This window comes from Phoca vitulina, unplaced genomic scaffold (genome assembly GCF_004348235.1).
Source record: "Phoca vitulina isolate PV1807 unplaced genomic scaffold, GSC_HSeal_1.0 scaffold76, whole genome shotgun sequence".
Classification (NCBI taxonomy): Eukaryota; Metazoa; Chordata; class Mammalia; order Carnivora; family Phocidae; genus Phoca; species Phoca vitulina.
In genome coordinates, this window is record NW_022589779.1 from 6,026,489 (window position 1) to 6,044,143 (window position 17,655).

The following is a 17,655-nucleotide window of genomic DNA, read 5'->3' on the forward strand; positions in this document are numbered from 1 at the left end:
ACACACACACACACACACTCTCTTTCTCTCAAATAAATAAAATCTTTAAAAAAAACTATGATGTCATTTAACACACAGATTAAAGAAGAAAAACTATGTCATCATCCCATCAATAAAATGTATTTGAGGGTGCCTGGGTGGCTCAGTCGTTAAGCGTCTGCCTTCGGCTCAGGTCATGATCCCAGGGTCCTGGGATCGAGGCCCACATCGGGCTCCCTGCTTGGCGGGAAGCCTGCTTCTCCCTCTCCCGCTCCCTCTGCTTGTGTTCCTGCTCTCACAGTCTCTCTCTCTGTCAAATAAATAAATAAAATCTTAAAAAAATAAAATAAAATGTATTTGAAAATGTTAGCATCCGTTCATGATACAAAATTTTTTAGCAAATTAGAAATAGAAAGGAACTCTTTCTTAACCTTGTAAAGTTAGAATTAGGAACAAAGGTGTATACCATCTACACTTCATTTCAGCATTGTACTTGGAATTTAGCTAGTGAATAAGGTAAAAAGAAATAAAAAAGGAGCAAATTTTATTTGTAGTTAGTATAGTTGTTTATACAGAAGCTCTCCCAAATTCACAGATAAATTATTAAAGTTATTAAGAAATTACTGGATACATATTAACTGTGGTTGTATGTACCAGTAACAAGTGGTTAGAAAAATGCAGTTCAAAAAATACCACTTAAAGTAACAGAAAATAAGGTACATAGCAGTAAGTCTAATAAATCTAACATAGTATCTTTATGTAGAAAAGTATAACACTAAGATGGTGTATTCTCAATAAATGAAGAGACATACCATGTTTCCAGTAGGAAAAATCAATATTATCAGTGTGTCAGTTCTCAAATTGATTTTATCTGTTCAAGGTATTTTGAATCCATATCTCAACAGGGTTTTTTCATGGTACTTGATAAGATTATCCTTAGTCTAGGGAGAACAAAGGGCAAAGAAGAGTCAAGACCCTCCTGAAGAAGCAGAGCCAGGCAAGGGTCAGGGGCTATTTAATACTTACCATAATGCTCCAGTAAGTAAGACAGGAGGTGTTGGTGCTGAAATAGAGACAAATGAAACACCCAACAACAGAGACTTAGAAATAATGTTACTCATTAGAGTTCTACATTACACTGTGGCAAAAGCAAAACTACGGAAAAACAGTAAAAAGGTCAATTCTTTCCAGGAGTTAGCAGGGAGGCAGCAGTGACTAAGCAGAACACAGGTTTTTATGGCAGTGAAGATGCTCTGTATGATACTGTAATGATAGCTACATGTCATTATGCTATTGTCCAAACCCATGGCATGTACAACATTAAAAAGTGAACCCTAAGATAAACTATGGAATTTGAGTGATTATGATATGTCAACATAGGTTCATCAATTAGAAGAAATGTACTGCTCTGGTGAGGAGAATTGATAATAGGGGAGGCCATGCATATATGGAGGCAGCGGGGTATATGGGACATCTCTGTACCTTTCTCTCAATTTTGCTGTGAACCTAAAACTGCTCTAAAAAATAAAATTTTTTTTTTTTTAAAGATTTTATTTATAATTTGACAGAGAGACAGCGTGAGAGGGAACACAAGCAGGGGGAGTGGGAGAGGGAGAAGCGGGCTTTCTGCGGGGCAGGAAGCCCGCTGCGGGGCTCGATACTAGGACCCTGGGATAATGACCTGAGCCAAAGGCAGACACTTAACGACTGAGCCACCCAGGCGCCCCAAAAATAAAATCTTAAAAAAAAAAAAAAAGGTAGAATGGCACGAGCCAAGCTACTCATGCTGTTTGACAAAGTCTAAAGTATGGGGGACGATCCTGAAAACAGGAGACTCCACAGCTGGCTCCTGCTATTCTCTTTCATTTTGTTTATGGCAGTCTTTATAATTGTGGGAATATTTCTGGGGTTTCATGATAAAGTGACTACTCATTTTAGTTACGCCTATCTAAGCAATCATAATGAAACTAATTCCACGAAGAATTAGTTTCTATAGAACAAAATAACAAGACGGTCACGCTCTGTCTAGCACCTTTCTCTTTGCGTACTGTTTTTTAGTTTTAGCAAAAGCCAATAAGCAGAAATCAATAAAGGTCATGTTAATCATTACAAAGGAAAAATGAAAGAAGGCTATGGCTGTAATCCAGAAAATGATCTAAGATTTGGAAAAACAAAAATATCCTAACATATAAATAAAGTTCCTCCGAGGCTGTCAGGAGGAGATGCTTGCAACCTGATCCTGTACCTGTGTCTCCTCATTCGCCGACGCCGTCCTTTCCTACGAGAGACCCACCCCGGCTGGAGCTGGACTCCGGCAGTAGAACATTTCAGTGTACTGGAAGTGTACTCACCTTATCCAAACATCATAGCATGGGGGAACAGAGAAGAAACTTCATCAGCATACTATCAAGACAAGCCAAAGTCAGAAAAAATTGGGCAGAGTTCACCCAAACAGTTTGTCCTTGGTTTACAAAGAAATGGTACAGTGGTAGGGGACATTTTGGGTGATGACAGCTCTTTTATATTGAGTATCCTGTTTCCTGTATCCCATGCATTCTTACTTTTGCTATCACTTTTTGGTAAAATACAATTCTAGTACAGCCATTCTCAAGCAGGGTTGTATGAGGGAAGTAAGGCCTATAGAAAATAATTTAAGTGAATATTTTCTCAGTTCTCCCAAGGATTATGGTGCATGGGTAGAGCCATTATAGATGTATGGGAGAAAAGGTTAATTCATTTTGGAAAGTGGATATTTCAATGCAGTAGGCCTAATGAATCCCAGGTGAGAAGGACTGCTCTAGTAAATTATTTGAAAATACTCATGGAAAGTAAATTTTAGACCGTACATGTTTAAAAATACCTTTATTTTACCCTAATATGTAGTTGATAGTTTGGCTGGGTATGGAATTTTAAGTTGGAAGTCATTTTCCTTCTAATTTTGAAAGCACTGCTTATATTTTGGTCCTGATTCTGGAATTACTGGTGATGTCAATAGCTTATCTGATTCCTGATCTAGAGGAAGTTGGTGTTATGAATTATCTGCAAAAGGATTCTTTGGTATAAATGGGGCTGGTTCTCAGTTTTTGCCATTGCTGGTTTGTGATTCAGCTTTCTGGGATATGCAAGACAGTGACTACTTGTTAATCTCATGCTTTCCAATGTCAAATATATGTTGTTATTGTATCCTATCCTGGATCCATACTTGTGGAATACGTACCCATACTTTCTATTTTTAAGAAATTACCCCTTTCTTACAATTTTAGTTTTAGGAGAGAACACATTAGGTTAGTGTCTTCCTTCTGCCATTTTAACCTGAAACCTTTCTAAATTTTACATATATTATCCAATTTCATCCTAATAACAATGTGGTAATATAGGTAATATTATTAGCATTTTATAGATGAGGAAACAGAGACCCACGGAAATTAACATAATTGCTAAAATGCATCCAGCTGGGATTTGAACCCAGGCAGTTTAATTTCAAATCCTGCTTAACCATTAACACAACAATGCCTTGAGAGTCAAGCACCACTGTATGAATTATAATTATTTCTCTCTTGTCTATAATTAATGGTCATTTATATTTCATGACATGGAGAAAAGCAAAAGAAACAGAACAACCCAAATCCCTGTTGTAGTTGTAATTATCAACTGTAAACTTATTTTTACCATTATTTGATTTTTGAAATGCCTTTGCCCAATAAAGAACATGTTACATAAAGGAAATTAAATTTATTTGTTAAGTGTACTTTCTAGTAAAGAGAAACAGACTTAGATTATATAGGATGTTATTGTATAGGAGTGGAGAAATAGCCTTGAAATGTATGCACAATAGGAGGAAGGAAACTGAGATCGTATAGTAAAGTACCTATAAAAATGAACCACTGTCAGTTGCAATTTTAATGGTAGTTATAAAGAGATAGCATAGACTATAAATTTGGCTATTGGCACTTTACTGTTAGATTTAATAATGTGAGATCATACCAGTAACTTAGTTTTAATCTAGTAAAGAAAGGTATTCCATTTGTTATTGTGATAATAAAGCTGCATTTTTCTTTAAATAGGAGAGTTTTAAGTGGAAAATCCTTATTGGTAGATGATATATTTTGAAAAGTTTAAATGCGTTGAACAGGAACTACAGCAGCTCCTATTTGTTTCAAGAGAACATGTGTTAGAGCACTCAGCATTATTGTGGTGTCTTTTCAGTCTTCCTTCTGGATTGGTTTGCATTAACATTGTCTTAATGACTCATATGTCCTTGCTAGAGGTAAAACTTAATATTTATTTTCCACTTTAGCTGTTAGAATCCATAAAAATTGTACTTGAAAGAATATCTTTCCTTATGAATTCTTAAACATGGCTGAGGCACGCAGTGGATTAGATATAGATCTAGAGGCTTCAGGAAAGATAAACAGTGTTATATTTATATCCATTTATGAGGTAAGCAAAAACTGGAAAGAATCGGAAGAGGTGGAAGTGTGGCAGATACTACAAAAACATAACGGATATGAGAAAAGGGTTGCATTTTACTTCATCCTGAATCTCTAAGTATTGATCTTGCTTTGTTTTTACTAAAGCAGCAACTCAGTTCAGGGCATTGCTGGTTTGATAAAAAGGTAAAACATTAGTGGAATTGCCTTTCTTGTTTATCAGTTCATTAAAAAAAAAAAAACCCAACAACCCACTAGCAAGGCTTAATGCCTTTTCTGTTTATTGCTGATTTGACAGTCTCTGGTCCTTCTCCTTTGCTGTTAAATGTGTGTGTCCTTTGTTTGTGCTGGTGGGTTTCGCTACATTTGGATGTGAGAGAAAAGCCTCTCATTGCCATACTGATCTAATTAGCCTTCTGGGTGAACATATACGTTAAATAGACCTTCTAAGCCATGAAAGAAGAGAGCTCACAACAACGTAGATTTTCTTCCTGTACTGTGGTTTCGCCTGTTTTATTTCCTCCACGAATTGATGGCCGAAAGCTTGTCCGGAATGCTTCATTTGGAGGATACAATGAACTTTCTCCTTCGTTGCCAGGTTTGTTTGTTTAATCTTGCATTCTTTTCTTAATTTCTTGCAGGCTTTTCATTAAACTAGATATTCCAACATCTTAAAACTGCTTTCATTTAAATGAAACAGATTCTGTAGTGAAAGGTTCAGTTTTAGTGACTGCTGCTATATGGCTTGGCTTTTCCATGTTTTCTCTTAAAATCTCTTAAGCCCAAACTTGAGAACTAGTGATTCAGTGAATTACAAATCTTGCATTGCTGATAGCATGAATTTTTGCTTTAATTATAGAAATAAATATTATAATCCTTTGATAAAATTAAAACCTTTTCTGGACTTGAGATAAATGTAAAATTCTATAAATAAGCAAATTAATCTGAGGTTTTTGCAAATGAAACCCAGATATTTAATATTGATAGTAACTGTGTTAAAATTGCTGTTTATAAGCTTTAATGGTTCAGGTCCTGACTAAAGTGAAGTTTTCTGTCCAAGTATAATTTTTGAAATAGCCTTCTTGTTGTTAGATGTGTCTTTGTATAATGAGTGTGTGCTAAGAAATTGTTATTTTTAAGGTAACAATTTTAAAATGAAATTAGGCATTTGACAGTTATGATTCAGACATTAAATAATTGGTTAATGAAATAGGTCTTTAATTGTATGAAAAAGATTTATTATAGCAAATATTTGGATATATATTTTAAAATATTTTAAAATCTCTATTTTCCTTTCAAAATTTAAATTGCAACATAATTTTGTCTAGTCTTTTGAGGTTATATTTTTCTTTTAAAATGAAAATATTCTTTCAATACTCATGGCAAAGAAATCACTGAAACTGGTGCTTGCTTTAATCATCTCTAGATTTTTCTGACACGTTTTGTTAAATTTGAATTATGTTTTCTGGTTTCACACTAACATTTATTCTTGGCTTTTTATGAATATTCATGCTGATAGGTGGTATATGCATTATTTTGAGATAGTGAAACACCGTATAGATGGTGCTACCTGGACAGTTAAATAAATCATTATAAATTTACTGATTTCTTTTCTGACAGTGTTTTCACAAAAGAATTGGGAACCATAGTCCTGAACTGTTGCCTAAGTAGCATAAGCTATAAACAGCATTCATAATCTGTATTTCATCTTCTCAGTATAGCATGGTTACTATCTATGCTTCTTATGTTCTCAAAATGGTGTACATTTTAGTATTTGTCTTTGTTCAGAAGTGTCTTTGAAAATACAACATGCTGAAAAATTTGAAAGTTGTTAAATACTCTATTTGCTTTTACAGTGTGACTTAGTTCTATTTCTGTGTGTGTTTCTGTATTTTATTTTTTAAGCTAGCAAGCTTGTAGCAAATGTTTGCTGACTTTCATGCAATGATTCTACTTAATATTAAAGAATAATCGTGACTACTAAACAACAGAAAACTTCACTTTTATTAAAAGTTTGCTATTTACTTAATTAGGTAACTAAAGGCAGAATTGTCAATTTCTCTTGTCAAAGAATATATTGAAGGTCACCCTGGATTGATTTATTTGAATGGAAAAGTAAATGGTTGGCTTTGTTTTCTAATTCTTGAAATAAAGAAAATCATATTCATAGGGATGCTTCCATATCCCCCTTTTTACAACCAGCAGTTGTACTGCAACCAGCCACAATCGGAAGCTCTTTATGTTGCATTTTATCAGCTAAGAAATAGAATGGAATTAGGTACTTCAGAAAAGTGGCTTTTATGTTGTTGTTTTTCCAGTTAAAAAATAAAACATATTTCTTCTGGGACCTTTCACTTTACTGAAAAAAATTTTAGATGCATTTGTTTTTACCTGACATTATTAGAGGAGAGGTTCTGCGTTAGTGATATTGAAAGATCATTTTGCCTTACTACTTTGAACATAACCTTCTTTTCATTTTAGTTTCCTTAGGAAAAAATTACTTTTTTGTCTTTCTACCTTAAGAAATATATTGGTTTGGCCTTTTTCTTTATGATGAGCTATAATATAGAAATGGTACCACCTGCCCATGTATTTCCAATAACACCATAGTGCTTTTTTTTTTTTTTTTTTAAGTTCATGTCTGCTTATCTGTTTCTTTCCGCAATCTCAGGTATAACTTCTAGATATGCTTATTGGACCAATCTCTAGAATAGTACCAGAAAATTGGAGTAAATAAACTTTGAGCAAATAAATCACTTATGGGCAAACTGTGTGAGCTTTAGTGCACAGATAGGTTTCTTTTTACTAATTTTGACTCTCAGAGTTTTTTTTTTTAGTACAATTTCTTGATTCTTGGCTATGTTCATTACAGTTAATATTAATGTAGCTATATTTGTAAATACATTTTAGCAAGACTGAAGCAGCATAAAGCTTGCTTTATTATATCTAAACATTATTGAACCAAATTATTACGGAAATATATGAAAAGGTTATACCTTGTCGATGATAGCACTTGTATTCTGTTAACAAATTAGGAGTTAGGGACATGGTGTTAATTTATTTAGGGATAATATTCCATTGGGTTAGTAGGAGGAAGTAAACTCTGTGTATTACTACACTACTTAAAAATATTTTTGTGACCCCAGATTTAGGGAAGACTTTCTTAAGACCAAAAAGCACTAACCATTAAAGAATGAGATGGCTAAATTTGACTACCTTAAAATTGAGTGGTTTATAAAAAAAAAAAAAATGTAGGTAATAAGACAAGAATAGGGAGTTATTTGTAACATATAGCTGGCAAAGGACCAGTATCTGGAATACATCAAGAATTCCTATATAAATCAATAAGAAAAAGATAGACTGTGTGTGTGTGTGTGTGTATATATATATATATATTTTTTTTTTTTTTTTTTTTTTTAATGCACAAAAGATTAGGGCTCCTGGGTGGCTCAGTCAGTTAAGCATCTGACTCCTGGTTTTGGCTCAGGTCATGATCTCATGGATTGTGGGATTGAGCCCCTTGTCAGGCTTCATGCTCCATGGGGAGTCTGCTTAAAGATTCTCTCCCTCTGCTCCTCCCCCTGGGTGTGCGAGCGCGTGCATGTGTGCACTCTCTCAAATAAATAAATCTTTAAAAAAAAATAAATGCACAAAGGATCTGAGGAGGTCCTTCACAAAGAGAAAGTTAAAATGGCTAATTAAAAGTGCTCAACATCATTAATAGTCAAGGACATGCAAACTAGAAGCCCATTATACCATTGATATACACACCCCAGAGATTAGCAAAAATATTAAAAATTTGTCAATATTGATGTTACCATGGATATGGAGAAAGGAGAACTCTTACTCCTTTCTCCAGGAGAAAGGAGAAAAATAAACAATTTGGTATCCTTAAAGTTGAAGAACACATATACTATAACCCAGGAATTCTAGAATTTAAAGAAACTCACAGGTAGGTGTGTGTGTATATATATATATATATATATATATATATATATATATATATATATGTATATATATATATGTATATGTGTGTGTGTATATATATATATATATATGTATATGTGTGTATATATATATATATACCAGGATATACTTCCAAGAATATTTGTGGCACCATTGTTCATAAGAGGAACAAATTAGGAACAACCCAAATGTTTATCTACAATAGATGGATAAATAGTGGTATAGTTATGCAATGGGATTCTAATCTGCAATAAAAATGAATGAAATACCTGCTTGACATGCTGGTAAAGAATGTTTGCAAAAATCAAGATAAGTTGCCTTTGAGAAGATTAGATTGTGATCAAGAATGGTGCTGGGAAGTGGGGAGGATCTTATGGGATTTTGACATTTCTTTGTTTTTTTTGTTTGGTGGTGGTTATGCCAATATTCACTGTATACATTAAATTATACATATTTTATGCATTTTCTGAAGCTGTTCTATATTTTATGTATTTAATAAAATAATTACAAATAACAGTGGAGTCCAGTTTTGTTAATTTTTGCAACAATATCAAATTTTTATGTTTGAAAGGGTGAATAAGGATTAGACCTTTCTTTTCAGGAATTCACAGTGAAGTATGGAATATGAACATGAAAACAAATAATTGAAGTATATTGTGATAAATAGGGTAGTACAAATATGTATGAAATGCTATATATCTCGGAGAAGGGAGAGCTAACTATTCCTACACAGTCAGAGCAAGGCCACCGAGAAGAGGTGGCCTTGGTCTTGAGAGGCACCTAGCATTCTAAAAATAGCATGAATTTTAAAGTTAGACCTAAGTTTGAATTAGCTCTGATACTTACTGACATTAGTCAAGTTACTTAATTTCTGTGAACCTTGGCTTTTTCAATTATATAAAATATAGTTAATATGTGGGGTTTTTTTGTGGTGTTGTTTTAAAAATTAGGTAAAACATCTAGCATAGTGTCATAATCACACGTGTTCTTACAAGTGGATGTTGGTTCCTTTATTGTTTTCATTAATATGTTAATTATTACTATTGATGAATTAATAAGAATTAGTCAGGTGCAAAATAAGTTAAAGGCATATAGACTAAGTGAGGAAGGATGCCAAAGCAGGAGAGGTCTAATAAACTGGAAGAATAGAGAAGGCTGAGTTTTTATTTATTTTTTTATTGAGGCATAACTTACACATAGTTAAAGGCACACCTTTTGAATTTTAAGTTACATATAGACCCATGTAACCACTTCCCAGATCCACAGAAGAGTGCCTCTTGCCCCTCCCAGTCAATTCCTTCTACTAACAAAGGTAAACCACCGTAACAACCTCTATCCCTATAGATCAGGTTTGCCAGTTCCTGAACTGTATATAAATGGAGTCATACAGTATGTGCTTTTTTTTTTTAATGGAAAGACATGGCTTTTTTTTTGCTCAATATTGTGTCTGTAGTAGTAATTGGTTCTTTTAATTACTACTACATTGCTGTGTAACATTCCATTGTGCAAATATATTCATTTATTCAACCTTAATAACCATTTGAGTTGGCTTCAGACTTTGGCTATTATGAATAAAGCTGCTGTGAACATTTTTGTATCTTACTTTGATGAATATACACAACCATTTCTGTTGGGTATATCTAGGATTAGAATTGCTTTGTGTTAGAATATCCATAAATTCCGCTTTAGTACGTAGTTTCAAATAGTTTTCCAAAGTGGTTATGTCCCATTATACTCTCACCAGTAGTGAATAGAGTTCCAGTTGCTCCACATTCTAATCTGTACTTGGAAGGTAGTATCCCTTTAATTTTAGCCATTTTGATGGGGATATAGATTTCTGTATCATTGAGGCAGTTGGGAGGATAGTAGGAAGAGAATTTACTACCTAAAATCACTAACAAGCAAACTTGGTAAAAAGTCATGATCTGAAATTGCTCTGCATTATTAATAATGGTCAGTAATGTGTTATAGGCTTCAGAATTTTGTCTATAAATACCACTTTTTTAAAAAAATAGAGGAGTAATTTTAAAGTAATTTTGAATCTCCACACATGGTAGAAAATAATAATTCATTAATATTAAGAATTATTTATTACAGGGGTGCCTGGGTTGCTCAGTTGGTTAAGTGTCTGCCTTCGGCTCAGATCATGATCCCAGGGTCCTGGATTGAGCCCCACATCAGTCTCCCTGCTTGGTGGGGAGCCTGCTCCTCCTCCCTCTGCCACTCCCCCTGCTTGTGCTTGCTCTCTCTCTCTGTCAAATAAATAAATAAAATCTTAAAAAAAAAAAAAAAATTCTCCCTCACCCTCTGTCCCTCCCCCCATGCTCACGTGCTCTCTAAAATAAATAAATCTTAAAAAAGAATTACTTATTATAAAATGTTACTACTCTGAATAAATATTTTAGAATTTTTAAACTGAATTAAGTAACTTTGGTTTGCTTTATACTAAAGTCTAAAATTTTGGTAAGTTATTTAAAATTTCATGTTGCATTTATGAAATAGTTTTGTTTCCCCCTAGTATTGGGATTGAGTGATCCTCCTTAACAGAGTTAGGGGGTGGGGGAAGATACCTTCTTCATATTACAGAAAACAATGCAGTAAAATCTCTGGATTAGGAAATTGGAATGGATTTGTTTTTAGCTAATAAAAGCCAAATAGAGAAAAATGGTATTATTAATATGTTAGAAATAATTTTTAAATGCTTCAGGCACTGGTGCTACTGATGATTTTTTAAGTGCTGCTTTATGAATAATTATGTATGTATTTTTAATATAGGCTCTTATTGGACTTAGAACAAATTATTATAGGGAAGAGTTAATAATACTTGCCCTCAAAAGTAGAAGGAACATCTTTAAATTGAGTACTGCTCCTTTTATACCTGCCACGCAAATTTCAGTATTAACATTTCTCTAATTGTACTCTTTTTTTTTTTTTTTTTTTTTTAGATTTTATTTATTTATTTGACACACATAGAGCGAGAGCAGGAACACAAGCAGGGGGAGTGGGAGTGGGAGAAGCAGGCTTCCCACTGAGCAGGGAGCCCAATGCGGGGCTCGATCCCAGGACCCTGGGATCATGACCCAAGCCGAAGGCAGATGCTCAACCGACTGAGCCACCCAGGCACCCCTCTCTAATTGTACTCTTAATAACATTAATCTGTTAATTGCTTTTGGCATAGTGTTATGTTAATGTGTTACCTGATTGCAGGGATCTGTGCATGTTCATCCCAGTACATTCATGTATTTTAGATTCATTCTTTTAGAATTTGTATACAGTAGTCACTGCCGATGATCATCTTAAGAGTCAACATGAATTGAATGTATACTATGTGGAAAATACTATGCTAAATGCTTTCTAATGGATCCTCATTTAATTCTCACAATAAGCACATTGTTAGGTTTTTAAGTCTGTCCCTCAGTCTAGATTTATTTTCTCTAGTCCGTTATCACCAATTCTAGAATTGTTTCTGATTTGGCAAGAGGTGTTAAAAATATGCTGGGTTGGTTCTTTCAGTTAGGATTCTTCATTAGAAAAGAGTTCACTAGAGGGGCGCTTGGGTGGCTCAGTCAGTGGAGCAACCGACTCTTGGTTTCAGCTCAGGTCTTGATCTCAGGGTCCTGAGATCAAGCCCCGCCCATGTCGGGCTCTGCACTCATGGGGCAGTCTGCTTCTCTTTCTCTCTGTCTCTCTCTCAAAATAAATAAATAAATCTTTTTTTTTAAGATTTTTAAAAAATTTTTATTCATTTGAGGCACAGAGATAGAGCAGAGAGCATGAGCAGGGGGAGAGGCAGAGGGAGAGGGAGAAGCAGGCTCCCTGCTGAGCCAGGAGCCCGACATGGGGCTCAATCCCAGGACCCTGGGGTCATGACCTGAGCTGAAGGCAGACGCTTAACTGACTGAGCCACCCAGGCATCCCATAAATAAATAAATCTTAAAAAAAAAAAAAGGAAAAAGAAAAAAAGAGTCACTAGAATAAAAGCTCCATGAGGCCTGAGTTCATGAAAAGTGCTCTAGGAGCACAGAAAAGAGGTATTTAACTTGATGTTGGTGGGTTCAGGAAAAGACTTCATTGCCTTTGTAAGCCTTAAGTTATTCTAAAGAGTTATTATACTACATATGATCCCTTAGAAGGGTTTTAAACTATAATAGTTTAACACTGTTTAGTCTAAGCTTTTGTACCAATATATACCAAATATAATGTATATTTGAAATTGGATGACTTATATGCATTTGCTTCTTAATGCCTGTATGCTATATAGTAATACTAAAATAATAACAATGTTTTTTAAAGGTTTTGAAAGAGGAAAGGAAGACATTTCTCAAAATAAAGATGAATCTTCACTTTCTATGTCAAAGAGCAAGGTAAGCATGTGTTGTCCCCAAATACATGACTATGGCATTTTTCTAATATTTAAGAAGAAGAACAATAAAATTCTATCAGATTTTTATGGGATGTTTTTATGTTGGTATATCTAAATCATGCAGTATATATGAAAAAAGGAAAGTTCCACTGGGGTTGATGTCGGTCCTGTTGGTTACTTAGAAATACAGCCTATTGGTAACCAGTGTGTTCTCTCCAGAGTTATATTGCTTCTGATATGTCTGTTATTGTAGTACTTCTCAGACTGAGAATTCCATTCGGAGAAGTTCTCAGGATTCCTTGTGTTTTGTTTTGTTTTGTTTTTTAACTCTTAAGTGTTTTGAGTTTATTTGAATGACAGTCAAAATACATACATTTTGGGGCACCTGGGTGACTCAGTCGTTAAGTATCTGCCTTCAGCTCAGGTCATGATCCCAGGGTCCTGGGATCGAGGCCCACATCGGGCTCACTGCTCGGCGGGAAGCCTGCTTCTCCCTCCTCCATTCCCCCTGCTTGTGTTCCCTCTCGCTGTGTCTCTCTGTCAAATAAATAAATAAAATCTTAAAAAAAAAATACATACATTTTACCAGTTAAAGGCCAAAGTCTCTTGCAGTAATGGCCTGCAATTGAAAGACATTTTCTTAGAATGAGATACAGTTTCCTAAATTAGTAATTCTCAAACTGGGATACTTGTACATATTTTTACTGTTGAGAACTTTTTCTTTAAGAGTATATGTTCAAATTTGAGAAACACTATATAATACATTGCTTTTCCTATGGGTTTGTAATTTCTCTAATATTATATATAGAATATATATATATTCTATATATAATATATTTGCTATAATTTGTTAAAGAATTTGACTTCTGACTGTTATTTCAGGTCAGGTTCAATAGAAAAAGCTTTTGTTTGTGGAATCAAACTTCAGTGACTGTCAGAAAATCTATTTCTTAAGCTAGTGTATTCTCTGCTGTTCTCAGCTACTGAGAGCTGCTACCCATTATTTTTCTGCCACAGCTCCTAGTTTCTAGCTGTCCTCATGGGAGCAGTTGTGGCATTCTACTGTGGGAAAGAAACTGTTTACGTGATTAAACACCTCTTTCTTAACAAAATAGAAGTGGGCATATGTATGACGAACAGAACATGAAAAAAACCTACATTTTTGTTTCCATTCATGACAATGGTTGAGAAGAGTGCATGATTTTTTTTAACGTATAATTTTATACACATTTTATCCACACTTTTCAAGTATTCATTACTTAAATATCATATGTGTAAAAGTACTTAGGATAGAAGTTTAATAGTACCGTGTATATATATATATATATATATATATATATATATTATATAACATACAAGTAAGAAATTCCTTGATCATTTTATGAGATGTGTAAAGAAAAAATAATTTATTTTGAGTCTTCAATAGCTAGAAATATAATGAAATTTATAGAACTTTTTTAAACCTATTTTCAAGCAGTTAATACCAGAATTGTTGAATATGTGGTAGAACAGTATTCCTTCTCAGAAGTCTAAATACTTAAACCCCACACTTATATATCACAGCCACCTATATGTAGTCTCTAAATTGGGAGGAGGGGAAGAGGGAGGGCAGGGAGCCTGAAAAGAAAATTTACATACCTTAATGAAGCAGGATGGATTAATGAAAAAAAAAATAGGCTTTAGAACTGTACTTTTAGGGGCGCCTGGGTGGCTCAGTCGTTAAGCGACTGCCTTCAGCTCAGGTCATGATCCCGAGGTCCTGGGATGGAGCCCCGCATCAGGCTCCCTGCTCTGCGGGAAGCCTGCTTCTCCCTCTCCCCGTTTGTGTTCCCTCTCTCGCTGTCTCTCTCTCTGTCAAATAAATAAATACAATCTTAAAAAAAAAAAAAAACACATACACAAAAATAAATTAAAAAAAATAAAAACAGAACTGTACTTTTAATAGCACCAATCATATTGGACTCTTTAAATTTAAATTAACTAAAATCAAGTGAAATGAGAAGTTCCTCAGTTACACTAGCCATATCTCAAGTGCTCAGTAGCCATATGTAGCATTTCTGTCATTCAGAAAGTTCTGCTGGACAGCACTGTTTTAAAGTCAAAAAAGCAAGTTTGAATCTTGATTCATATATATTACCTGTGACTTCTTAGATACTAATTACAGTGATATTAATAGCTATTTTGTATTAAGAGCTTACTGTGTGTCACCTTAACTCTCATAACAATACTAAAAGGTGGTAGGTATTATTGGCCCCATGTTCTAAGTGAACAAACTGAAGCTTAGAGAAATTAAATAAGGGTCAGAGTGGTAAAGCTGGGATTCAAAATGGCTTCAGTTTTCTTATCTGTACAAAGGAGAAAAGATCCACATCCCAGATTGTGATACTGCAAGTGCCTGACAGAGTACCTGGTTAATAGTAGGTATTTGAGAATTCATCTTCTTTTTTTGAATAAGAATTACAGTGAGGGACACCTGGCTGGCTCCGTTGGTAGAGCATGCGACTCTTGATCTTGGGGTTGTGAATTCAGGCCCCACGTTGGACATAGAGCTTATTTAAAAAGGGAGGGGGAATTACAGTGAATGAATGGGATTCTTAACATGGTAACTAGTGTAAGTAAAATTGTTCTTAAATCCTGATATTTTCCAACAGTTGAAACCTATTGATTCTATCTTAACTTAGATTTAATCCTTGTTTATTCTGTTAGCTGAAGAGATGCATAGTCACCAGTTTGTCCTTAAATATTCTAACATATTACCCAGTCTTGTTTTTCACAACAGTCCTAAAATTTATACATTTATCATTAAACCACATTCTCATGGAATTCTGAACATTTTAACCTTACTTAAGTAACTTCAGGAAACACAGTTTTGTTATTCCTTCTGTAATCAGTGTGCATAACTGAGACGATCATAATTTTAACCTTATATTTTTCTGAATTTGATGCAAAAAGTGTTAATACTGCCATTTTGGTCATAGGATTTGGGATTATTTCTTAAAATACATGATTAAGACCAGTAAGCACAATGGAATACACTTTTTTACCCCCCCATTTTTAAAAAAATACAGTTTCTATTTCTCATGCATCCTATAAATGAGTGGATTGGAAAAGTCAGTTAATCAAATCCCATCTCATCTTGCTGTTAGCATTTTTAAATGAATTTTTGGTAGTCCATCTCAACAAAAGGAATTTCCAGCATGGGTACTGTGTCTAGTGGGATAAAAGTAATCCTACTACAAGGGTAGTGGTTTTTGAGCCCAGATTTCTTTACTGACTTGATTCTCCAGGCATACATACATCTGCTTATTTATAGGGATGCTACATGTCTATCACTTGATGTAAAAAATATATTTACCTGGACATTTAAAAATCCCTTCCAAATCAGGATATCTGATCTAGTCATATTAACATGAACATTATCCCTTATATCTGTAGTATTTTGTAGTTTTCAAAGCAAGAGGAAAGTATTCTCATACATAAATGTTCCATTTATTTAAAGGCCAGATTTTTTATAGCACTTACACTCTAGAGGATAGTCACAAACCTGAAACACAATATATACCAAGTAGTATGTTAAACACATCATGCACACTACCTCATTTAACCCTCAGAGTAACCCTACAGGTTAATAAGAGTATCCTCATTTTACAACAAGGAAGCTAAGACTGAAAGAGATTGAATAACCTCCTGAATCACACAGCCCGTAAGAGGACAATAGTTATGGGGGGAAATGAAAAGAAGGAAGAAAAAAGAAAACAACCTACTGAGCATTCTAAGACCATTTAATGAAGAAACAAACAGTACTATATATTAAACCCTGTGGTGATCATTAAGATAGTGTTCAGTAAGGTTATAAAAGAAGGACCAAGTTAGTTTAGTAAAATATTTCCAACAAAAATAGTTTGAGTTTTGGTATTTAAAAGGAAACCTGTTGATACAGAAAACTTTGGTATAGTGTATTTAAAAAGCTTGTAGAACTTGGTCAGTGGATTTTTTTTTCCCCCAGAACTGGCTACACAGAATGGCAAGGATTCCTTGAAATATGTGTTCTCTAAAATTTACCAAGCTCAGATGACCCCCTTCTGGCCTGCAGGTGCCTTAAATTCTAGAATCTTTTAGGAATCACCAAGCCAGATCTTGTCATGTCAGGGAAACATATTTCCTGTTGTTCATGAAGATAAATCTTAAATTTGAGTCTGGCTAAAATTCTGTGTAAATAGTTTTAAAAGGTGAGAAATCATTACAGTGAAATGGCTAAGAGCATGAGACTGGGAATTAGGTAGACCGGGGTACAAATCCCAGCTCATCTCCTTATTGGCTCTGCGACTTTGGGAAGTTATTTTTAATTGGTTAGTCTTGGTTTTCTTATTAGCAAAAGGGAGATATTATTACTATCTCATAGGGTTGCTTTGAGGATTAAATGAGGTAGTGCATGTGAAGTGTTTAGGAAAGTACTTGGTAAAGAATAAGCAGCCATTTCTGTTAGCATTTATTCTTCATTTACTAGTGTCTAAGAAGTATATTATAATACACATTTTCCTATTAAGCTGTGAGAAATAGAAATCATCCTATTTTTCTGACAGTAGCTGTGCCATCTTTAGGTTCTCGGGGGCAAGGAGAAGACAGAGACTGTTTGGCTTGAGCAACTTTGTAAAATTGTTTTGTTATCACAATCAGTGTGCCATTGCCATGAGAGTAAGTAGTATGATGTTTCAAGTTCAGTTCTCAAAGGAGTGACTTTAACAAAAATTTAATTGGGTTAATCCCCACCTTCTGCATTGTACATAGTTTGTAGTTCCCTTCTATCTAGTGCAGCCAGTTATTGTCATCATCACCATAATCACCCATATTTCGTACCAAGTAGCAGAGGTGTTTTTTCAGAAAGGTAAAAGAAATGAGTTGCAAATGCTAATTTAA

The 17,655-nt window shown here is 34.4% G+C and overlaps 1 protein-coding gene and 1 non-coding gene across 10 annotated transcripts in view; both read left to right on the plus strand.

Moving 5' to 3' along the window:
* OSBPL8 (oxysterol binding protein like 8) overlaps nucleotides 1-17,655 on the plus strand; it is a 158,016-nt gene that overhangs the window by 98,931 nt on the left and 41,430 nt on the right. For 8 of the 9 annotated variants that reach the window (XM_032393755.1, XM_032393756.1, XM_032393757.1 and 5 more), the window contains one exon: nucleotides 12,669-12,739. In XM_032393755.1, the coding sequence (XP_032249646.1) occupies nucleotides 12,669-12,739 (71 nt within the window). Of the gene's footprint in view, nucleotides 1-2,255; nucleotides 5,008-12,668; nucleotides 12,740-17,655 lie in introns of those variants that run through there. The other variant, XM_032393759.1, reaches the window with a different exon arrangement.
* LOC116625319 lies at nucleotides 13,748-13,880 on the plus strand. The gene has a single exon (XR_004298060.1). It is a non-coding gene; the product is annotated as a small nucleolar RNA SNORA41 (small nucleolar RNA).